This window comes from Ascidiella aspersa, chromosome 9, assembly GCF_963924565.1.
Source record: "Ascidiella aspersa chromosome 9, kaAscAspe10.2, whole genome shotgun sequence".
Taxonomy (NCBI): domain Eukaryota; kingdom Metazoa; phylum Chordata; class Ascidiacea; order Phlebobranchia; family Ascidiidae; genus Ascidiella; species Ascidiella aspersa.
The window spans coordinates 25,368,074-25,393,170 of record NC_139455.1 but is presented as its reverse complement, the minus strand read 5'-3'; the positions used below and the strand labels follow the sequence as shown (position 1 = coordinate 25,393,170).

The 25,097-nt window shown below is 35.7% G+C and overlaps 1 protein-coding gene across 1 annotated transcript in view; it reads left to right on the top strand.

Moving 5' to 3' along the window:
* Positions 1 to 25,097, top strand: part of LOC146134631 (uncharacterized) — a 48,823-nt gene that overhangs the window by 9,567 nt on the left and 14,159 nt on the right. Inside the window, exons 9-16 of the mRNA XM_083397247.1 lie at positions 4,763 to 4,863; positions 6,816 to 6,950; positions 12,742 to 12,886; positions 13,378 to 13,443; positions 14,724 to 14,828; positions 22,653 to 22,832; positions 23,617 to 23,727; positions 24,925 to 25,025. Coding sequence (XP_083253373.1) covers positions 4,763 to 4,863; positions 6,816 to 6,950; positions 12,742 to 12,886; positions 13,378 to 13,443; positions 14,724 to 14,828; positions 22,653 to 22,832; positions 23,617 to 23,727; positions 24,925 to 25,025 — 944 coding nt within the window. The remainder of the gene's footprint in view (positions 1 to 4,762; positions 4,864 to 6,815; positions 6,951 to 12,741; positions 12,887 to 13,377; positions 13,444 to 14,723; positions 14,829 to 22,652; positions 22,833 to 23,616; positions 23,728 to 24,924; positions 25,026 to 25,097) is intronic.

Genomic DNA, 25,097 nt, shown 5'->3' with positions numbered 1-25,097 from the left:
TTTTAAATAAACACTAATATTTTTAATTAGGCTTTCATGGACCCCCTAAGGCTAATTTAAGGACCCCAGGTTAAGAACCCCTGTATTGAATTGTTCAATTTTTGAAAATATCACAAAAGCTAAACCGAATAATTTCGTTATTTCACGGTAAAATATTGTGGAATTTCGGGGATTTCGTGTAAACCAGACTGTGCAATAAAAATTTAAATTGATTATATACCTTGCATTTGCTCATTATTACAATATAATTTGCGTTAGTCAACTATTTAAAAAAAAATATAAAAACTCTGTTATCTGTCCTTTCTGGCCGCAAAAATATTTAGGTAAAAAACTGTTGCGTTACAGATTGCATGGCAGATTTCAGCTTTATAATTATCGTGTTGTTCGTATATTACGATGAAATGTAGCGTGAGTATTTATGTAATCCAATCTAACAATGGTTTTGAACTCAGTTTGTTTGGCTTCAGTAAAAACTTGTCGTATCAAGCAAAATATAGGATGCCCAGTAAAAAAAAAGATCATGAAGCTTAACAATATTTATCTTCAGTGCATGTTTTCCACATAAGTGGTTCCCTTATTGGCCGCGAAGGTAGATTTCACATCTGTCCAAAATTTGGAGTGTTTTTCAAATCGGTAATTGGAAGTTCCTTCCATCCCAACATACTAAATTATTCAAACGCATTTCTTTGGTATCGTTTAACTTCGTTATTGCATCACAAATATTTATGGTGTCGTTTAGCGACGCATCCTTCAATAAACCATGTATGAGTTAAAAGTCAAGTTTGGTATACAACAAATCAATATTGGTGCTGTATAGTTTAGAAATAAGTCAGTAAAGTAAATAGGCCTACGTCATCAAACCTTTTGTTTCTTGATTCGCAAGGTGTCCACAAAACTTAAATTGGGTCGCACATTTAAAAAAAAGTTTGGGAACCATTGGCGTACATTGTTATGATTGCCAGGTACCAATATACCGGTATATCCAGCTTTAAGCCAATTGGAATGTGAATTGACCACTTATCACCTTACCCAAGTGCCACCACCAGCCCTAGGGCAATTTATCGGTCGTGCTAGTAGTAATATATATTCCATGACCGATGTCCGTATTATAACAAACGGACATGTCACCACATGCTGACCACTCTTGTTACCAAGGTGATTCTTAATAAAGAAGCCTTCCCCAGCAGGTAAATGTCGAAAGCATTCGTCTAATTTGTGAATTGACGACTGGTTTAGGCATTGTTTGTGGTATGCAACTTGGAATTAAATCAATATTTTATACGGAAAAATAGAACCGATTCTGTCAGTTTAGCATTTTTTATTTTTTCCTATGCGCGTTGAAAATTTTACCGTTTCAAGAAATAAAGTTTCATTTGTGAGATTTATAAATTAGTTGCAGTTTAGATTTAGATTGGTAAAACAGCACCTAACCTAAAAAATGTGTGTTTGGCGATTTTTTAGCCTGCCTGTAAAATATTAACGTTACAAGATAAACAGAAGGACTCAATAGCCCGATATATATTTTTATTATGCAATTAAGAACAATAAGTGAGGTTTGCCATTTGCCGAGTAATTGAAGCAAAAGACGGTAGTGGACACTGAACATTATTTTTTATTTTGCTAAATGTTTTTTGGTTTGCTCTTAAAGGCCGCGTCGTTTCATATCATACAATGCGTCATCGAATTTTGTGTGAGTCCTTGCTCATTTAACAAATCGTTTTAAAGTGCTGCTATCGAAGTGCATTGCACCATGACAGCAATATACATACATATTCGTTTTATGTGCGGCAAACAACAAAGTGTGATATTTACCCAGTCGATGTAACTGTACATTTGCTAAGTTTACACAGATATGCTCTATTGAGCTCCGCCCTTTCAAATAACATGGACATTCTGAAGTATTATAAAGCAGAAACTTTAGCTTATAGGGCGTATATTGAATTGAGATTGAGGCATTTCAAGTTCGATGTTGTACAAAATTCACGTTTTAATGTTTGGATGTTTGTGAAGTTTATTTATGTAGCAATCTCTTTACAAATTGTCTCTGCCTAAGGCGATGTTAAAGTCTAATATTAGAAAGTATTGAATTTATAAAATGACTGCAGAATTTGGGCGCACAATACGGATCTGTAAGGTAGCCTAAAAATGAATGTCAAACAGTCGAAAAAATCGACATCATCTTAATAAAGACGTTTGGATACGAACTTCTATCACCTTCAGTTAACTATTTGTTAAGATTATGTACAGTAGATTGACTTGACTTAGCATTCATTTTCAACTGCAGTTTGTTTTTAAAACTGCAAAATTTCAAATTATTTGATAATTTCGGCGTCAAATCGTGATTAACATCAACAGTAGTGACATTAAACGACAACAGCGAAATTATCTTCTGTTAAGGGGCCTTGATGTAAATGTTACCGTTTTTTTAGAAACGATAATACGATAAGCGACTGATATATCGGTAATTAAACCATTTAATTGAATTTTATTTTCAATTAATTTAAGTTTTGAACATTTCCAAAGTATATAAAACAAAATCGGTATCGGGTATCGGTCCAAAAAAGAATATCGATCGATCTCTAGATAATACTATCATGGTTTTCACCTTACCAATGCCTCTGCTTTGACTTTTTGACAACTGCATGGCTTTGTAGCTTTTTTAGAGAGACAGGTATGTTGAATATATCCTGGTAGTCTTTCTATAGGAGTAGGGCCGTGATTTAACCGACGTTTCCCGGAACATCCGCAAAAAACTTTGAAGCATAAAGGTTGGAGGTTGTAGTAAGACGCAATAAGAATATCAAATCCCATACAGAAGTAGGTAGCATTTTGAACGTTTCGAATAACTCTTTATTCATTTTCAACATCTGATGTTGATACCTACTTCTGTATGGGCTTGATATTCTTATTACATCCGCAAAAAAAATTATGAATTATCCAAATATTCCGTGGAGTCCCGATCGAAATAATGCGTAATAAAGGGATTACAATTGCGTGACCCTATTGCCACCTAAGTACAATACTATGGCCGAATATCAAATTTTGTGCTTATTTAAACATAGATATCATGCTAAGAAGAACTACAAATAAAAAATGGCTGTTGTGTTGTTTATTTTGTTGTATTATTATAAACTTTGTTTTGTTGTTTCGGCAAATTATCTTAATGCACTAAGTGTTCCGTGTATGGAGAAGGTTGATAAACTGCATTAAGATACCTCACTCATCGGCCCGCCCGATAAAACGTCACAAAGAACATTTCTCCTCCAATTTCCTACGCATCCAACTGACACGCAAAGTTAAAATTGCTTTTAAGCGTTTTTAAGTCGGTCAGGGCCCCCCTATTATACTAAAGCAATGTTTTTAGCGACTTGTTTTTTCCAAATGTTGCCTTTGTATGAAATTCGTTTGAAAACAGCTAATTTTATAACTGTGGCGACTCATAGCACAAAGGGCAAAGAAAAACTGAATTGAATTGCAATATTAACTGGTTGACAAATGTGAGGCACAACGGAAATTTACACAATATTTTGTAACCCCCGATTTAACCGTTTTGTGGTAACTTCCAGGACCATTTTTCTTGCATAAGGCCTTCTCTATCTTTAAAATAAAAAAATATCCTTAAAGTAAAAAAAACATATTTTTTAAATTACCAGTAAAAGTTCTCGGATTCTTGAAATCTTGATATCTTATAATTATTCCTAATGTATTAATACATAAAATAAATATAATTTTTTGATAGCTTGTCTACAGCGTATCTTGCAAATGCTAGAAGTTGTCCAACCAGCGGCAAACCTCTCTGTCAGCGATGTTTTGACGTTAGACAGTAACCTCCTGTATTGTATTGATAGAATAGGAACCACGCACCTAGTTGAAAGTGATCTATTGTGCGTCCGTGCTTGTTTACGCACCAGATATTGTCACGTTCTAGCGTTGCTGTATATTTTAACTGAGAAAGCGTGCCAGCATTGATGGTATAATTGCTGTTGAGCAAAACTAAATGCTTTGTTAAACGAGAACAAATATAAAAATATCAGAAGTAGAAAGCATTGAATAAATTTTGAAATAACTGCTGGAGGTTGTAGTTAGACGTAGAATGGATTTTTAAGTCTATAAAGAAGTTTGTAGGTAGAATTTTGTGAACGTTTCGAATGGTTTAAATTGACATTATTTCTACGGCCAACTACAACCTTTAACCATTATGCTTCTAAATGTTTTGTAGAATTCAGAAATAGCAACACCGGGATTTCCACAGGTTTTTTTTTTTTTCGATGTGTAAAGGAGCGAATTATATTTCAGTTTTATCAGGGGTTAAATTTTAGCTTCATTTTATTCGCTTCTTAATACAATTGATGTCTTATTAAAGCGGACTAAAACAAGACGTATTTTTTTTACTTTGTGTACAGTTTGAGTTTTTGCTACAAATTTTGTTTATTGCGACTTAAACCAAACTTCTTAGCAAAACTGCCTGTATAGGTGCCACAGTATATTGCATTCTTCTGTGGGATGCCGTGATTCAAAAGAGTTGGGAGCCACTGGTCTAGTCAATAAGACGTGTTGTCCTTTCATAAAATGATAATGTGGCCAAAGTTATAAGCGCACAGTATACTGTAGGGAGAAAAGTTTGTTAAAATTACGCATTGTGCTTGTTTTCTAATTCTACGTTGCATTGTGGAGTGTTTTACGGGTTGTAAGACACTCCATATCATCAGCCCCAGTATATCTACTTCCTAAAAGTTCATACATGTCTCTATTATCGCAATAGGTGAATTGGCAATGGATGATTCTGGCCCGAAGTCGAACTTATCTGCCAGAAACCAACGACAATCGTCAGCAACTGGATTGCGAAAACCCCTTTCACTGGTGGTGAGTTGAAATGTTTAGACGCCGTATCTTTACGATGTTGTACGTACATGCGCTTAATGAAATAGGGGAGAGAAATATATCCCTATGTCCCCTATGACGTTGCTTGTAAAAAAAGTAGCACACGTATACTTTTAGATTTAGACAGCGTATACTTACTTAGGTTCGTTAATTGCGCATTATCAGACATCTCTTCTATAAAGCCATTTATCGGTCGAATAATATTTTCAATGCACCTTAACCATATAGGGTTCGACAAATAACAGCACAGACGTTTAGATGCTGTTACATATTGTAATGGCGCCAGGACATCGTTAGACTGACTTCTGTAGAACCACTGGACAGACAATTGGACAGTGTTTGGGCTTATTGGATACACTTGCGTTGAAAGATTAATCCCGGCCTGTTTCTGTGGCCGTTTAATAAAGCCGGCTTCAATATATCTTCCCTATATTTTATCTAAGCGCTACTGGAAAGTTTGAACTTTAAAGTATAAACAGGCCACTTATTTAAAGAGGTCAATCCTTTTCAGCTTAAATTAAAAAAAATAGCTTAAAGTCTTAGTAAGAATGCCAAATCCCATACAGAAGGTAGGGATCATTTTAAACGTTTCGAATAATTTTTTATTTATTTTCAACATCAAGCACGTCAACAAAGCGATCTGCTTCTGTATGGTCTGTGATACTCTTAGCACGTCTTATTACAACCTTAAGGCCTAAAAGCTTTTGGTTCATTTCAAAACGGCCCTAATTGCTGGCGATTTAAGCCTCCATGTTGCAATGTCATTGGCGCCATACGAAGTCTCACTTGTTCCATCAATAAAATAAGGTTGTTAGACCGTCAAGGAAATAAAGTCTACAGACGCCCAATGTCCGACGTATAGACGTGTCAGCAGGACAGCTGAATGTCCGACTGTTTTATTAGAATAAGTCTGGTTTATGAAAATGTAATCCTGCTTTAGACCTGGCAGTTATAAAGTATAGAACGTTTGTCGGAGAAGCACGTGTTGAGGTAAGATGTTTGTCGAAATGTATTCTATGTACGAAAACGCGGTTCGTTTTTGCACGTTTTAGAAAAAAACTAAGCTTTAGGTAAAAATAATTAATTAAACCGGGCAGAAAATATTTGCCAGAAAAAATTAAGACCCAGTGGTAAACACGTAGTTGTTTCGGTAAAGTAAGATTATATTTGAAAAAGTTAGAATCACTGAAACTTTTAGCATTTAAAAAAAATTTGTAGTAGTTTGGTAATGAGCATGTTAGCCTCGCTTGAATAAAAATGTCTCATATCCAAACAGCTCGTATTATGTCTGCCTGGCTGTGCGTTAGCAATCTCAACAAACCTAACTGTATACAGCAGTGCATTTCAACCCGTGGGATGGTACGCACTTGAGCGGATGAAACAAATTGTAGTGCGGATGACTAACGTCGTGCGGATAAATGTGCGGATGAAAATGGCGCATGTTATTATTTTCATATGTGTAATACAGTAATAAAATATGCTAGTCCGCCCACTTATGCGTTACAGGTACAGTAATATAGTCTCTCAGTGGTTCATTGCAACTTAAGCTATCTATTTCATATCGGTTAAGACTTAGGCTCCCGGTTTTAATACACAAACCCTTACATTGAAAATTAACTAAAGGTTGCAAATTTACTGTGCTTGTTTCGTGCGGATGAAAATTTTCCGAAATAAAAAAGTGCGGATGGAAATTTTAAAGGTTGAAAAGCACTGCTATAAAGCACTGTAGTCGGCGACCCAACCAAAACAAACGGTCAGCAAATTTTAAGTTGCCAGCTTCGAACCATGGCTTGAAGTTAAACAATCATACGCAACAGTTGATCACGTATAGATCTATCCTACCGGTTTATTGTATTTATTTTTCACGCAAAGAAAATACCATTAAAGATATAGCACGTAAAGCATACCCAGTATATAACTTTTTTGTTTTGCAGAACAACCCAGGCAACGTACGACCGAAGTCCACCAGTTCATTGAACAGCAGTCCACCAAACTCAAACCACCAGGGTAAGAAGTCAAGTCGTCTTGCAGCTCCTAGGATGAACACAGCCGCTATATCAAGGATCCAGGTAAATTTGGCAGCTTTTTGGCTTGTTAGATAAATAGATAGATTTTTATCTTTGGTACCGCAACCACTAGGACTAGGCTACTAGACATAACTTTGTTACGGAGCCATTTTAAAACATTTTCAGGCTTAGGGTCTCTTATTTAGATGAATCGAGCAGCTTTTTGGATTCAATAGATGTTATTGTAAAACTGAGTTTTTTGAAGACCGAAATTAAATTCATTTATTTGGAAAAAAATTAAGGACCCAAGAAATTGTATGTTCAACATATGGTCTTTGCCGCAAATTTATAAATGGAATTTCTTTGGAATCCGTGAAAGTCCAGTCATTGCAACAGCAGATTAAAACAAGAATCAATGACATAGTTTCAGTTGATTAAAAAAGAACAACTTGAAGTTGAATGTTGGACTATGCGCAAGTTTCTAGCCAAACCTTATATCCGTGGCGTCGGTAAAATCTTTGAATTATTTAAAAGACAAGCTTTACCAACTTGGAAAAAAGTCATCCACCGGTTGTCCACCATACGATTGCCTTTACATTTTGTATACAGCATGTGTTAAAATTCACATTTTGGGTGGTTTAATATTCTCCCAGAAACATTTTATTTTTTCTAAAATTGTGGATCTTAAAAAAGATAAGAGACTTAGCCTCTAAGTTAGTTTTGCGCCTCTAGCGGAATAAAGGTTGTTACTGAGACAAAAAAATCTAGAATAACTCTTAGAAAGATAATGGTGTTTAGGACCAGCAAATTTAGTTAGCTTCAGTTCAAAACTTTAACAAAAAATGTGTGAAAACTGTGATCCATTGAGTGGTTTGAGTGGTTTTTCATCAATGTCATGCGCCAAGTGTATTTCTCAACTCCATCAAATCTTTGACAAGCCGTTTTTTGTCCGCATCGTTTCACTCAATAGCCACAGTCAGTACACCAAGAAGGACTAATGCGTTATTGATGGTAGGTTGCGTCGGCTAGACAGGTGTGGCTTACCGTCCACCAAACATAATCACCACTTTGTTCTGGCTTACCGTAGCTAGTTATCTACCAAGGGCATCTCTGTCTGAAAGGTTTCACCGGTGCGCCTTACTTCGTGGTTTTGTGGGATTCATACTTTTTTAACAACCTTTCTACGCTTCTGAACCGGTACTTTTCCATCTGTATCTCTGCTTCTGCTAATTTGCCATATATTTTGACTCTAATACAAGGTTATTACTGGATTGAATTTGAACCTAGAATAAGTTAAAAATGCATAGTAATTTAGCAAAATAAGAAAAATTATAAAAATACATTTTTTGTGATTAAACACTGGATAAAATACTGTTTTTTATTTTAAAAAACTGCCATCGTGCAAATTGCGTTTTTTTTGTCGTTCCTAGTTATTTACCTTGACTATCGCTGTCTGAAAGGTTTCGCCGGTACGCCAACTTGGTGGCTTTTGTGGAATGCAAACTTTCTGCGACCTTTTTATCTTTTCTCTTGTGTAGAGCGATTTCTGTGTCTCTGTTCTGCTGATTTGTCATATTTTTTGCCTTAATACTGGGGGGGTTATCAGGAGATTGATTTTAAACCTAGAATAAGGAAAAAATGGCTGGATTTTTAGCCAATAAAAACATAATTCTGAAAAATTAAAATGTTTTCTCGTAATCGTATTGATCTATAACAGGGGTGGGCAACCTACGTCCAGCCAATGTAAATTATCGGACCCGCCACCTTTTTGAACTGGGCACGAGGTCATTCTTTATATTTTTGCCTATTTTAACTACCTAAATTTGAACAAATTTGCATTTTAAGGAAATCGTTTTAGCCTAAAGGCGTTAGTTCTCGCCCTGAAATGAAACTTACAAATAAAACGCATTTTTTTTTCTTTGCCTGTCAAATGCAAAAAATATTTTAAATTGCGAAAAATCCTAGTTTTCCCTAATTAATCGTCGTTCCGGTTTTTATAACAAAATGATTAAAAAACTACACATAATTGTCCAGTCGTTTGAGTTTGGATATTGATCCGCGACTAGGAAAAGGTTGCCCACCCTTGGTTCAGAATTCTGTACCACTACTCGAATTACCTTTATACGGCCACCCTACGCGTTGTTTGCTGAGAGATAAAAGCTGCCCTAGGATCAAAAAGTGACTTTGAAAATCGATCTAGATACCTTTCTTCTGCTGTGAACTTGAAAGCAGACTATACTTGTCAAACGATCCATCACGCTCAAAAATCCAACGCACGGCAGTTGATCCGTGATTTTTGAAGTGCATGAATTTTGATATATTTTGCCCAAGCCAGTGTTTCTTAACTTTTTTGGCAGCCAACCTGGTACAAGCGTTGGTATAACAGCAAAGTTTTGGTGAACTAATTTTATTCACTAAACTCTTTGTAGGCGATTGAAACATAAGAAAATAGCATTAATAAGTTTGAATTTAATTATTTTAAGTCGTGCCTTTTATATTGCTTCCGTAATTCAATGTCTAATGAATAAATAACGGCAAAATCCTAAAAAAATGACCCTGTTCGCGCAAAAACCAGATTTTTAATGTTTCTAAGCCATATAAACTGACCTATGGTGCCCCAGATTTTTAAGTTTAAATACACGAAATTGTCTAGCTCGCATTTTCCCTACCAAGCAAAATGTGAACCGAAATATTTACGTAACCCCGCGTGGAATGCATTAACGCAAACCCACCCATTTCGTCTCCTATCTATTCCTCAGCGTTTGATGAAATCCAGACCTTGGCCTGAAAAGCCTCTCGTGTTTTGCTCCAGTGACGTTTGTACCGGCTACCTACGTCACAGCTTCGATTGTTGTACAGCAAATGGGCGTTTATATTGCAGGTGGCTTATTTTGCAATATAACTTGCCCGAAGGCATTTTAAGCCAAGTCCGCGTTTCGATTTCATGAAACGAATAAATTCGCTGTATCCTTTCGAGCTTAGAAAATGTGCAAATTTAAAAGAACTTTGAAATATTGTGAAAGAAAGGTCTGCAAACTTCATCTGAAAGTGACCGTATTTTTTCTTTACAAAGTCCTTCTATAATGTTAACGGCTTGGATAATGCTACAAAATATATAACTAATTTTTTTTCTTTATTATTCTGCGTAGCGAAAGTGGCATTTTACGAGAACCGTAAGTTTTGAAATACGGTCTGTTTAAATAAAAAACATCTGTTTGTATTTTAAACTGTCATCGGCCCGATTTCTTCCTTATTCTATTTGTTCACTGTTTCAAGTCTATTTGTTCAAAACTATTTCGTTCTGCTACGGCTTAAATAAAGAAAAACCGGAGAAAAAATATGAAGAAATAAAGAAGAATTTACCACATCATTTGTGTTGACTATATGTCACTGGCACAAAACAGGGGTGTTTAGGCTTAAATAAAGAAAAACCGGAGAAAAAATATGAAGAAATAAAGAAGAATTTACCACATCATTTGTGTTGACTATATGTCACTGGCACAAAACAGGGGTGTTTAGTAGTTATTATATACAGATTCTACACTCCTACTTAAAAATCAACCACACAAACCAAAACGGGATAAAAAAGCGTGAAGAAAATACTCAACCAAGCAATTTATTTAGCCGGTCCCTAACACTAGCCTGCTTTGAGCAATGAAGCGGAAAGGTGAAGAGCAATATCGAATAACAAACCTTGCTGTTGTTTCAGAGGCAGGCGAGATTTCGCTTTGCAGTTTGGCGCAAGGCATCCTGCCATTCATGCGCTCTACAGCCTTTGTATAAACGAGAACACACTAGGCTTTGCTGTTGGGCTGTTTCTCTATTTCGGTTGTTTAACCCACAGGGATTTGGCTGAATAAACAGTCGGGTTGGAAAATGCCAAGGTTTATTCTTCTGGGATTTATTTGTTATATCTTTATCTACTTGCCATTAAAGATGTTAAACTTGGATGGGCGTTTATATGAAACGTTAGCACAATATTTTTTTCACTAATATTTTGCATTAAAACGTTTGTCGCATTTACAACCCCCTTTCATTATGACGTAGATAATACCGTTTGTTTTATTGGAATATTGCACAATGCCAACTATATGTCGGCTTTCACTAGATGTTAAAACCTATTATTTAAGTTTTTACCTTTGGCTCCAAATATCGATTCTTTATTGACGTTATTCTGATAATAATGCGATTTAAATCTCCGTCAATATATACCGCGTAAAATGGGTCGGATAGGAGCTATCTATCAGAACATTGAAAATGAACAAAAGGTTTATTGAAGCGTTTACAAAATGCTACCTACTTCTGTATGATGTTTAATATTTAGTTAAAAAATGCGATTTCAAAAAAGAAATTAATTTGTTCTAAAATCCTGAAATCTAATCAAATTTTAGGTCATTTTCGACCATTAAACCAACCATTTGAAAATTGACAAAAAATCGCATGTTGAAGGCGGTTACCCTCAATAAGAATCCGACATACCGGGCATTCTTGTAAGTTGATTCTTGTCCCAGATGTCCGCTGGTGTTGGGTTACACCTTATACTGTTGCTACTTGCTAGCATCACTAGAACAAGCCCCACTTATAAAATGTTGCCACAAAGTCTATAAATCTCTGGAAGTCTTTGAGTTAATTTGCTTATTAAAAATCATTGAGGAACCCTAGGTTTTTCCAAACTCTTTGAAAAAACCTTGTGCTGGTTTCTTAGGCGCTCTAAAAATTCCATTAAATACTTCTGTTTTATATAAAATGTTCGTTGCTATTTCTTTTTTTAAAGTTTACGGTTTATTGTACTTATCTAAACCGAATATTGATACCTAAATACCTAAACCGAATATTGTAATATCGTATTTTACCTATTATTGTACAACATGTGCATAGAATCCCAATACTGTGTGGATAACGTTGCTGTCAATATTTAATTTCCTTTGGTTAAAAATTATATGCAAATTAACGCAATAGGGCAAACACCCCTTTTTTATTTGGTAAACTCAAGGTCGTCTGAAGTGCTTCACTCAAAGTTTCGTAGCTCAAAATGTTCAAAATGGGTCACGTTCACAGTTTTAATTACGTCTTTCTGCCCAAACAGCAGCAGCAGCAGCAGCCTGAATAATTCATAGAGCCACGAGTTTGGCATAATTTCCCTTTAACGTACAAGCTCTACCCTTAGCCTTAGTTGATGCTCCAAAGGAATTTATGATGTTGTGTGCGGCGCTTTTGGCGATATAATGTTCCGTTACTTGCGTTAAGATACAATTTTCTTGTTTTATTTTTCGAGCCAGTAGTTCACATAAGCGTCTATTTGTTTAATTTAAGCTATACTTGTAAAAAAATATGTTGTAGCTGCAAAAAAAACAGCGCTGCATTAGAGAGATCTATTTATTGATTAATTATTTCACATCCACATCCATGCCAGCTACAACAGTTTGGATCAAATCCTTTTTTCCATTGCATAAATCGATTGATTAGCATTGGAACATAATACCCGGGTTTTCAAAGAATTTAAATAAAAACAATAACGCCATATTATTTAATAAAATCGACATTTCGTTATTAACTAACGTTTCGGCAATTTCATGCCACCATTAATGTAATAATTAAAGTTGTTCTCAACTTGAACTTTTTACGCTGATGATGTCATGTGGTATTGCCAAAACGTTAGTTAATAACGAAATGTCGATTTTATTAAATACAATGGATTTGTAATGCAGCTTGATATTGAACTGCGTTGCCAATAAGGTCGATAAGATCGACATCATCTTGATTAAGACGTTTCGTTACGAAATGGCTCTATTAATTGTATTGTAACGAATCGTGACTTTTTTTACGTCGTCTTGATCCAATTTTCCTCTTTTAGGCTCGCTCCCCGCAGAAGACCTCTGATCCTCATCATCGATCCCAGGATGAGAACCAAGTGTCCTCCACAACATCCAACACTTCCATGAAACCTCCCAAGAGCACAAGCTTGCTGAGGAAACCACAGGCGAGGAAGGGAACCACAGGTAGGTTGGAACTAAAACTAATCGTAGTATGCGTAGGATGAATATCAAAGCCCATGCAGAGTTAGAAGTAGGTAGGTATGGCATATTTTACACGTTTCGAAATATTCTTGCAAACGTTTCGAATAAATTTTACTATAATGATTGGAGGTTGTAGTTGGACGTAGAATGAATATCAAAGCCCATACCGAAGTAGGTAACATTTTGTAAACACTTTTAGGGCACACCCTTAAATATATAAATGGGTTGCTAGTTCAGTAGTTGCCCCCTTATGACAATAAAAGGAACTGGAACAACACAATCAACTTCACACAATAAGAAAACGTCTTTGGATTTATTAAACCACTAACCTTTTAACAAAAGTTGCATCGAATAACATACCGATGAGCAAAAGCTAGATTCCTGAAAGTTTTAATTAGAAAAGTATTGGAAATGGCTCCCCGGAACCGCTCGTTGCAGAATATAAGCATAAATTACTTTTGTTTTCGTTCCAGTGGCTTCTCGCAAATCCCTCCTACCACCCTCCGGTATCAAGCAACGAACTTCATCAGCATCTTCAGGTAAGAAATGAAAGCCTTCAAATGCGGGTCAAAAAAGAAGGCGAGAAGCTGTTTATATCAAAAATAAACATACCCTGACAAATCCTATAAAAACGGTATAAAACATAAAATCACATAAAATTTTACAGAAATAAACATTTTGCCCTAGTTCAGAGGTTCTTTCTTTCGTGGCCGTGTAGTTCAGTGGTTCTTTCTTTCGTGGCCCATTTACGTTGCAAAAAAATTCTGTGGTCCAATATATTTTTATGAAAGAAAAAACTGTAAAATAGGTTTAGAACAAACCACAGCAGAACATATTTCAAAACGGATTATTTATTCAACCGTGCATTAGTGAGATACTTGCGGCTGAACAATAAATTCCTCCCCAAGCACTTATTCCTGTAAAATTAAATATATTGACAAAAATGAAATTTAATCTAGCTTTTTTAAATTGCTCTGTGGTCCACCTCAAGGCCCACCAGTGAGCCATTGTCCACTGGTTGAGAACCGCTGGTCTAGTTAAAATGTAATATATATATATATATAAGAAGTCCGCCTTTATTTTTTTGGACATTTTGATTTATACAAACCTTTTCATTCGGTGAAAACCTAAAAAATGTACTCCCCGTTCAAGTTACAAATGCAAAAAAATAAACACCAGTGTTAATAGCAGATGTTTATTCTTTCTGATTTTTTAATCTTGCGTTTGCGCCTTTCAATATTTGTGGTGATTCCCCTTTTAAAGCATTTCCCGCCAACCGCACGATGTCGCTTCGGCGCTAAATTTCATTCATAACCTTTGTTTTACGTAGTAGTATATCAAAGCCCATACAGAAGTAGATTGCATTTTGAACGTTGTTACGCATATTCTTGAATAAAAAGTGATTCCAAACGTTCACAAAATGCTTCCTGCTTCTGTATGGACTTTGCTATATGTTTACTACGTCTAACTAAGACTCCAACCGTTATGCTCCAAACCTTCTTTGAAATGAAATGGCCATATTGAGGTCGTAAAATGTTACCACCGTTACTGGACTTCAAGAGTTGGTTTTTAAATAAAAAAATAAAGATTTTGAGAGAATTATTGATTTTGTTCTAAACTTCGAATTAAAAGTAGTGTTACTTTTAAATTTCTGAGCAGTACTTTTTCCAGATGCTTAATTTAACAAAATAACAGTTGCTTCACCCTGACAAAATTATGTATAATATTGTACATGGTTTTGTGTAGAATTCTGCACGTAACAACCGATATTTGTCGTATATCACGAAAAATCCTTTTTAGTTTTTATTCTCCTTTTCAGTCCCCACTTCCCGCAAGAGTCTGGCCCCCACATCAAACGGGAAACCCCCTTCAGAACCCCCGCTCACCCCAAGCAAGCGAAAAGCAGAAAGCCCCAAGAATTCTGGTAAGAACTTTGTTAACTTTTATTTTAAATTAAATTTATCGCCATAAATGTGCACTCTGCCAAACTTCTTTATATCGTTTATAAATAAAGTGATGAAAACATCACCGACATACATTAACCACAAAGGGTGAGCTCTTACTGCGGCAAGGTATAGCTAGAATGTCAAGGCACTACATGCTAGGTGCCATTTGTATAAACAACTAAAGCCGTCATAAAACTAATAACACTTTAGAAATGTAATAACAGAATGTGGAAAGTCTTGGCGAATGATTGTTTCTCGACTTGCTCACTTTAAGCCTGTGTAGCTCAGTTGGTAGAGCGACGGTCCCGGCTTGACCGGAGGTCGTGAGTTCGAACCTCTCTGCAGGCTAGTTGTTTTTCTAGTCTGCTCTGCTTGGCTTTTTGGTGTACTATTGATACGTAAGCCGCAAGCGTTGGTCAAAAAGTAGCTTCCGAGGGGCTAGATCTCAGTTGTAAACATTCATATGCGTGTGCATGTTTCACTTTAGAAATGTGTGAAATGTGGAAGAAAAGCAAGCAATAATTGCCAAAGCACATGGATTTTTTCCCAATTCAGATTTGAGAATTAACCATCGCGTGCAAATTGACTTTCTAAAAATAAATTCCTCCAATCAACCTCGCTTCACCCTGGTTAAGTGCAACCTCATACAGCGATATCGCGCGCTCCCTATTATTACGTCACTAAAGCGGTATAATTGCAATTTTCCAGCACGCGATAGGCTTGGATTGCAGCGTTTTTCTCGCTGTGTGAATTGATTTTCTTGGTCGTGCTGATCGAATGTGGTGTATATATATATGCAAGGAACTCGCGTAATGCATGTTCGGTGTTAATACACCAGGGTTGCTATCTTAAATAAGGCAAGGTTGTGTAAACTGGAAGACTTTTGAAAGGATAGCTCAATAGATTTGAGTCGCCGTGAAAACAAATGCTTTTAAGAGGTTTATTTTTTTTCGCTTTTTAGTTTTTGTTGCAGCCTGTGATTTAATTTGCAGATTTTTTTTTAAGTCAAACCTTTTTAGACAAATTTGATTGCTTTCGAGGATACGCTTTAGTTTACCAGTTGGTACTGGTATTATTTTTTTATATTTTATTTTTTGGCGCTCATCTAGAATTCTACCACACTTTCGGGTTTATATTGCGAAAAATATTTGGGTAAGGGTGTGTTCGGGTGGCTCAAGTATTATTATTACAATTATTCTTCCATATATATTTCTTCCTGGCAATTTCAACCTTTACAACTCGTTTCGTTACTATGAAAAAAGTTTTAGGATTCTAATATAGACCTGTGCCGCTTCAGTAATTTTGTTCTACCGACCAACTTGGCTTTGTTTTGAGTATTAAGCCAGACAAGTGGGGTTTGCTTTTAATTATCGCAATCTTTCCAGGATTATCTGTCTGTGGAATCAAAACATCCTCTGGCATAATCTGATTAGAATATTATTAATCGAATTACGTTTGCTTGAAGTGTATCAAGTCTCCTAATTCTTACGGATTATTCACTTAATTGCTGATAGTAGCTTCGGTTTGATAAACTCCTAGACTGACCGATTTATTTTCAGTCGTACACTTTTGCGTAGCACTTTTATATCTCGGCTAAATTTAGTGGATTTCTATAAACAAATGTAGAGTAAGGGTTGGAGGTTGCAGTAATCCGTAGTAAGAATAACCCACACAGAAGTAGGTAGCATTTAGTAAATGAACAAAGAGATATTTAAAAAGACTGGACTGATTAATAAAAATAAGTACAACGCCAATACAACAATTAAGATCTGTGTATACTGCATACTGTGTTCAGTAAGAAAATGTTTCGTATTAATTGTTATCTATCCAGAAAATTTGCATTGTCATACCACGAATATATTTTATACCTAGAGTTCAACCTGCTGCATTCGTCTGCATAAACTTGTATGAATAACCGCAAAAGCTATTTATACCAAACAAGCAAAGTTCTCGCCAAATATTTTTTATAAATTGTCATTTAATTCCTTATAATCGCGAATTGCATTGTGCTGTTCAGTAAGCGATAAGCAAGCATCGCACTAAATATTGATTGCGTTGTGTGAAGGTGATTGGGTCGCACCGGGACAAGCATTTAAACTCGGCTCCAACCGCATTTTATCCATTATCGATTTGCACTTGGTAAGCTCGGTTATACTGCGAGCAATTTTTATGTACCAAGACCCTTACATAATAAGAATTGTTGAATACATAACTGTGAACTGGGATCAGTTTAATATTTTTGTAGAATTTAAACCATGTGCGGTTTTGATTTCGTTTTTTAATCCCCCGAACAATGCTATGCTGATTTTTAGGATGGTGACCTAAGTGTGTTTTGAAGAAATTTTTAAAGACGCTTTGTTCTGAATTTAAAGTATAAAAATCTAGTCTATATTTTCACATTTTCTTCTCTGTTCGTTTTTTAGATAATTCCCCAAATTTCTCCGCCTTTTTTACCTAAAATAGTATGTCCAGCTCCCGACACAATATATTGAACCTCGCAACGCATTTTATGAATAAAAAACACTATCAAAATCAATGGTTCAAAAAATAGTCTTGTTTACCTGAAATATTTTGACGCTTATTTTACTGAATTTAAAGTGGAAAAATCTAGTCTACTTTTTCGATAAAGCTGTAATAGACCGGCTGCAATTTTTCGAACTACTTGTTTAATTTTCCGCTCTTCCCTCGACATAAACTTCATTCCATGTCATACTTGGGTTGACGCGATGCAATATAAAAGATTAATGAGATGCATAGAAGGAATGTTTGTATCTTGCTTCAACAGTCTGTTAAAAGATCTCTGCAGGCCAGTCATTTAACGAACAGCCAGAATACAGTTATGTTGAGTAATAATAGCTTGTTTAGTTAAGGCAATATGGCTAGATTCTGCTAGGTTGCTATTGGGAAGGACATTGTTTCATTTTGCGTTTAAAGCTCTTGTTTTCTGGCTATAGTGCATGTTTCTTAGTTGTTGTTTTTTCTCAAAACTACAGAATAGCTCCTTAAAAAGCATTTTTATTCAAACATTTCCGCGGAAATTCCTTTTAGAATTTGTTGATTAATTAAAACAAGATTTATTCGTTGACTTTAAGCAAAATTTATTCAAAAATTAAAAAAAAAACGGAGAAATATTAAGACATGGCTCTTATTGATTAAATTCAAAAAGTATTTATGTTATTGTCCATTTATGGGAAGAAGGTATATAAACACAGACTTAACCGTTATGGGCAATATCTAACACAATTATAATCCGTTATAACTAGCCAAGATTTAACATTTAAAGTGCCATAGAAAACAATTAATATTTCGTGTATTTTTCCGATTTTGAAGACGTTTAAGCCACAGTATATTAATAGGTGTAACCGAAGATAATAACCGCTAACATTAGTGCCATAGAAAAACATTGTTTGTAACAATTAAACTATGACGTCACTGCCACCCATCCAGCGCACTACGTCACAACCGGTGACGTCATCAAGCGATCAAAGCAGCGGCGGTCTGTGCGCAATCATGCGTAGGATACTGACCAATGGCGTCCAACCTGTAGACGCCGCAAAGAAACAAGGTCTGTCTCTAGGTTTGTTTAGTTCGTGTGTTTAGTCTTGTTTTTGTCGTTAAGTGTCGGTTTTCAGTAGTTTTGCAAAATGTTGGATGTTGGCCGAGATTTTTTCGCTTTTTTTTCGGTGAAAATTGTCAAAATCTGGTTTTGTGAATCTCGCAAGAATATATTTAACTGGTTGTTAAATTCTGCTGCTTGTTCGTTTATAATGCCTCGAGAGTTGTTTCGTGAGATTTAATAGAGTTACAGGCCAAAATATGTCAAAGGTTGCAATGAACAAATTAATTTGGTATCGTACGAGTACCGATACCACCCTGTTATCGGACGAGTACCGATATTACCGCGCATTCTGATTCCATACTGTTCCCATATGTGCACATCTGGTACAAAGTTGAGCATGAATATTTATAAGGAAGCATTGGAAGGTGCGTTGTGGTGTCTGCTTTACCTGAACTCCCAGGGGTTTAAAGTCATTCCCTTGTCACTAAGCGTAAGCGATCGAAATAGATCACCTTCTTGTCAGTTCTTCATCCATGGCCGTGGTTGCATACTGTGTTGTGTGCTTGGTTGTTGTCACTGTTTTGCAAATATGCTGATTTTTTAGCTTCGCCTGATGAAAAAAAACGAGATTGAGTTTATTTTAGTTTTTTTAACGTTAGAACAAGTGCAAAAATTGTTTTTCGCTGAAGTTTTAAAGATCACGGAAAGACGGAATAATTAATTTATCATTGCTTGGGCCTTAGCCAATGCAAGACCAGTTGAATTTTGCGTCTAAAAAATACAGTGCTATAATTTAGGGTTTTTTACGTTAGAAGTACTATAAGTGATTGGCATTTTTCAGCTTAAATAAGTGATTTAGTAATCGTAAGTACCTAAATTGTATTTAAATGGAAACCAAAAGATTTCCGCGCTGCTCGTACGTGGCAAGACCCGATTGGATGGTCACAACCAGAGTAGGCATTGTGGGTAGGTTTTGTTCATATTTATCTATACGGTTTAGCGTCGATGAGTATATTTAGAGTTTAAAGCTACACATTCATTCCAGGGTCAAATAGTAATAAACCAAAAATAACCACACAGGTAAAAATCTAAAACAACCGATATTTAAAAACACAAAATACTGCAGTTACGCACAAACCGGCAGCATTAGTTTGGTTTAAAACTGCAAATACAAAGAAAACTCAGAAAAGGCTTTACATAATAAATTTCTAACATAAAAAGCAATAAGAGACTACTGTACAGTCCAGTTACAACTCAATGTAGTAGTAACGATGCTACGACACGAATCTGCGTGATGAATACCTATATTGTATTTTTGTTTTAACTTTAACGTTTCATACTCCCGATGTCACTTTTAATTTGACATTTTAACTGCAGATCCAACAAAATATGAAAAAAAGCAACAAAATATGAAAAAGTGAAGTATTAAGGTTTAATTACTATCAAAACTTAAGTCCCAGTCAAGTCATAATTAGAGCAAGTCAACTTCAAGTCCAGCCATTGTCAAAAAAATAAAACTTTAAATTATGAAAACCGGCAAACTTCTTCGATTATTATGAGCAACTCAAGTAAAAACCAACATAAAAGCAACATATTACAAGCAAATTCTTTTATGTGCAAAGATTGGGCTAAATAACGCAATTTATAATTAATTGCTTAATTAAAACAATTTATTTTAACCTAAGTCATTTGTCCAAAAGACTTAAGTCAAGTCAAGTCATTTTGCCCAAAAGACTTAAAGTCAAGTCAAGTCATAAAAAAACAGTGACTTAAGTGCACTTAAGTCAAGTCATTGACTTAAGTCATTACAACACCGGTAATATGTCAAGCAGGTTAGGACAACAGATTTTTTTTTATAAATTTGATTCCTTTTTTTGTAACCGAAAAAACGCTCAATTGTTCTCAACATGCCTGGGTTTAATTTGTAGGGGCGGGTGGCATTCCAATATTTGCCGATTAATATTTGCAGAACGCTAAACGCCGTTTGTAAAACTCGCCAACTAGCAACTCACAATTCGTCACGTAGTTCAATTGTTACGTGGACAAAGCGTAACAATAAAACTGGAACACGACCATTGTCTAAAAAAATTTACACTAGAATTTCACCAAAAAAAACGATAAATGGACTTTCTTAGCCGCTGCTATTCACTCTGACCGTTTTATTAAAAAAAGCGCTTATTTTCGCTACAAAAAACTATTTGTCTTGCTATCGACTTTATTTTAAGTGCGCACAATGGCATAACCCCCAAAGAATGCTTTCCGTATTATGACGTTTCAATGCCGCCATTATGACGTATCAATACCTGTTTTGTTTGGAGTTGTGCTAGGGTAGGGATGGCGTGGCGAATGTTTGCTTTGGCCAAGTGGAAACGGAGAGGTTATTTTTCCAAGGCTTGTCGCTCCAGGAAATTTCAACCTTCTTACTTGGACTGTAATGTATAGCTCAGACAGAGGCTATTTTTTTAACATTGCATTTAAGACCAAACATTGAAGAATTATCGCTGGTAACGTGAAATATTGAGGGTTGCTATAAAGTATTTCAATATTGTAACCTTACTTGGGTTGTAAAGTGCAGAGCTTTGATTAGACCAGTGTTTTTTGTCAAACAATGCTACTTAGGCGTTTTAGGAAAAGTTTGACAAAATTAACGCAGGGGTAACGTGAAATATTCTGGGTTACTATAAAAAGTTTTCAATCTTTTACCCTTATTTAGACTGTAAAGTGGAGAGCTTAGGCTTAGAACAGTGTTTTTCTTAAGCAATGCAATTAAGCGTTTTAGGAAAAGTTGAGGAATTTTTTTTTGTTTGAAATGAGTTTGAATTGTTTTGCGTTTTGTAAAGTCAAAAGTTTTTAAATGGTCTTTGAACTTATTTTATGTTTCGTTTAACTTATGTGTTAAAAAAAAAAAATTAAACTATTTTCAATTTTCTTGAACATGGCCTTCATACGGTTTACTTTCGAATGATTTTAACCAAAAAACGTCCAGCGTAATAATTTTAGGTCATTGAAAAGCAATAAATTGTCTTTAAAGCGTCTTTGGAGAGTCTTACATTCTTCATAAAAGTGTGTGGCAACCCTGCATCAATTGACGGAAGTAAATCTTAAACAAATTTTAACCAAATGGTACCCAGCAAAAGTAAAAAAGTAATAGCCTAGGTGTTACGAGGTCAAAAAGGTTAAGAATCACTGCATTGTTTTAAGTTTAAAAGCATTACTTTCTGTCGAAGCTGATTGTATTGATTTCCGTCATGCCGAGATCCGTGGGTGCTTTGCATCACGGTCGCACCTACCAGCTTATTCAACATTACGAAAGCGTAAATGAGAGTAAGTACTTAAAACTGGTAAGCCTGGATTTGCGCTTGCGTGAAATTGGTCGCACAGGTTCGAAAAGATTTTCCAATTAATTATAAACATTGTGTAATTCTCTGGTCTCTTAAGTGAACGTTGTTTTGCTTTTTTCGCTTAGTTAGGAAACTTCCAAATATTTGCGCGCACTTAAAAAAAAAATGGTATCGAAATGTCATCTGATTCTCGCTTTAGAAAACCAGCTTGTTTTGTTACTAATTTGTATCAAGATACTACCAACAAATCGGTCTTGTCCTTGAAAAGTCATATATTTGCCTATTAGAAAGTATTTGGATGCCAGTTTTTTCATAAAATAGTCTGGCAGCCTTGCTAACGGAATTCATTTGCTTGCTGTTGTATTATGGATGTTGAAGTGGCCGTTTAAAGATTGAAAAACAACTTAGAAACAAAGTTTGGATGACAAAAAGCCCATTTTAAGACCAAAAAAAAAATAGAATTCGTTTTTAACAGTGGCTATGGTAAATACTGTGATGCTGAAGTTGTGTTAACCAACGATTACGGCATATTCATATTAATATTTTTCTGGGCACCTTCGGAAATACCGAAATTATTTTACTTAAACAGGATTATATTGCAACAAAAATCTAGAATATCTAGCTTTTCATGAGAACTCAAGACCCCCTAATTTAACAAAACTAACATAATTCATTACAACACTTGTAGATCGTTTCTGGCAAAATCACCTCGCTTCTGGTGAGAACTCAAGACCCCCTACCTTGTGGTTTTGCTTGAACCCTACCTACGACTTTTACTTATTGTTTGTCTTTAAAAAATGCTGAGTTTTTGATGGTTTTTCAACAAACCAAACCAGAACACAACCAAGGACTTCTATTTATAGTGTTGCAAATGTTGCATTCATCTTCATTTGTTTCCTCAGCCGGCCGAACAGCGAAGTTCGACCCCAACAAACATGCACCTCCTTCAACTACCACCACCACCACCACTAGTGGGGGCCCGCGGCACTCTACGTCATCGTCGTTACGTTCCGGTGGCGCCGTGACGTCACGTATTGCGTCAAGCTCGAGTCGGTCGGGATCTAAGTTGCAACGACCACATGGTAAGCGGGAAAGGCGTTTCATACAAGTAAACATAACTCCATACAGTACCATTATTATAATATTATTATTATCACTTAATGGTGAAAATAACGGCCCAAATAGACATAAAAAGCGACATGCTTTATTATTCAAACGTTTCGGCAAATGCTCATGCCAGCCATCATCAGTTACACCCGTTTATTATATGGGCCGAAAATTTATTTTCGGGACATATAGAAAAAGTAGACATGGTAGAACTTTTAAATTTTGAGACATGGCGTAGAGTGGTATGAAGGTGCGATGTCGAGGTTTATGAGGCTGCACCCCCAGAGGTCTTTAATTGGGGGACAAAAAATCATTAATGTGACGTCATCGCTTTAGTTCGCTGTAGCTATCGACTTCCATCTAGTTATTATTAATATTAGCGGGAATAGAGTTGTAACGTTTGTTAATGACTTTTGGGAGTATTTTATTAAAGTCACATTATAAATATTCATTCTTCATAACGAATAGATTAGATACTTTTTGTTTTTAACATTAAAATTATAGGTAAAAACCTGCAAAATTGTTCCCAATTCCAAAAGTTTCCGACATTTCGTGTTATGGTGGTTTCAGTAAACTACTTTTTAAATGTATAAATGCAAATTATAAACATAATGTAAAATTAGAACTCCTGTAAAATCGAAGTCGAGCAAAGCACAGCTGCATAGCTTTTATGTTCATTCAACCTCGGTAAAGCACCTCACTAGTACGACAACATACATTCCTGCACTATTTTCGCATTTTTTAAATGTTTTACTTCAGTGACGTCATCGAATGCTTCGATCCCAGAAGTGACGTCATCATCAGTTGTGGGAAGTCAGCTCCGATCAAGAACCGGATCCGCAAAGTTGCCAAAGATTGCAACTAAACGAGGTAAGATACCAGCAAGGTTTTATGCGTTTTAGAACCGCTTAAATTGCAGTCCAACCATTTTTTGTGCTAAAACAAGACGCGTAAATAGTAAAATCTATCTTTTGGTTCTGAAGCATTTCACAAAGTATATCAAGCTAAATGATATTCTTGTTTAGGTTTTTTTTTTAAGGTTTGGTTTGAGTGACCGCTAAGTAGACCGCAAGTGTTTCATTTAAATACCGTTTCGGTCCCCCGAAACACCTTAGAAAAAACACTGTAATCTTGTTGCAAATAAAGATGTGGTTTGGTTTAAACAGTAAATGCAAAGTAAAAGCATTAAGTTGTCTAATTTCCTCATTCACAAATAAAACAATCTTGTTATAATACAATAATAATAATAATAATAATAATAATAATTGTAACATGATATTATACAAAAGTAATAAAAATAATTGGGCCGAACATAACAACTTATAACATAGGAAAGAAGGTTTTTTCAAAAACAACAGAACTTGTTCTAGCGAAACGTTATTTGTAATTACCGACCAACGGTTTTTTTCGTTTAAAAATAAGCACAAGAGACAGCGGACACTTACCTTATCACTTGGAGGTCGTAGTCTGTTGGTGAGTGCCACTAGAGATGTGATTATCTGGCTCCTCGAGACATTCCACCTTTTGTCATTCACACAGACCAAGTTTGAATTTTCATGTTTGTTGTTGAGGCCAACTGTAGTTTTTTGACGCACCATTTAGCCTAGTGATTCCTGAACTAAATTTAACACCAAAGAAAGTGACTTGACCACCAATAGACTAAAAATGAAAGGCAAAATTTATATATTTGGTTCTTGGGTTATCGAAAACCCCATTGTTTTACGTCGCATTTGTTTGTGCAATAGGTTTTATACCGCTTAACCCAGTTGGTAAAACTCGTCCGATTATGAGCAATTTCTCAACGAAAAATTGATAAAAAACGAAATAAGATAAATACCTAGATTTTATCGAAAAATATTCAACGTTTCAACCAAGATATTCGACTGAGTAAGTCCAGTCAAGTTATTTGTGCAAAATCTTGACCTAAGTGCACCAATTTTAAGTCATTTTGAATAAGTCCTTACAACACTGGTTAATCGTTTCTAGCTCGATCACCTTCGTTTAAGACAACGTTTTCAAAATATCCTTGTCACCAGCGCATCAAACCCTTCTCTCTCTCTCTCTCAGGTCACCGAAGTCCGGATTCCATCAGATTGTCGCCACCTGTCAATCAAAGCGCACAATGCGCCGTTGCCATGGCTACCCTGCTCGATTATGTCGTCAACAAGGTGAGGGCAAGTTCATTCACAAAATGTCGGCCATAACCGCATGGACTGGGTTGGTTTAGGAAACGTGATATA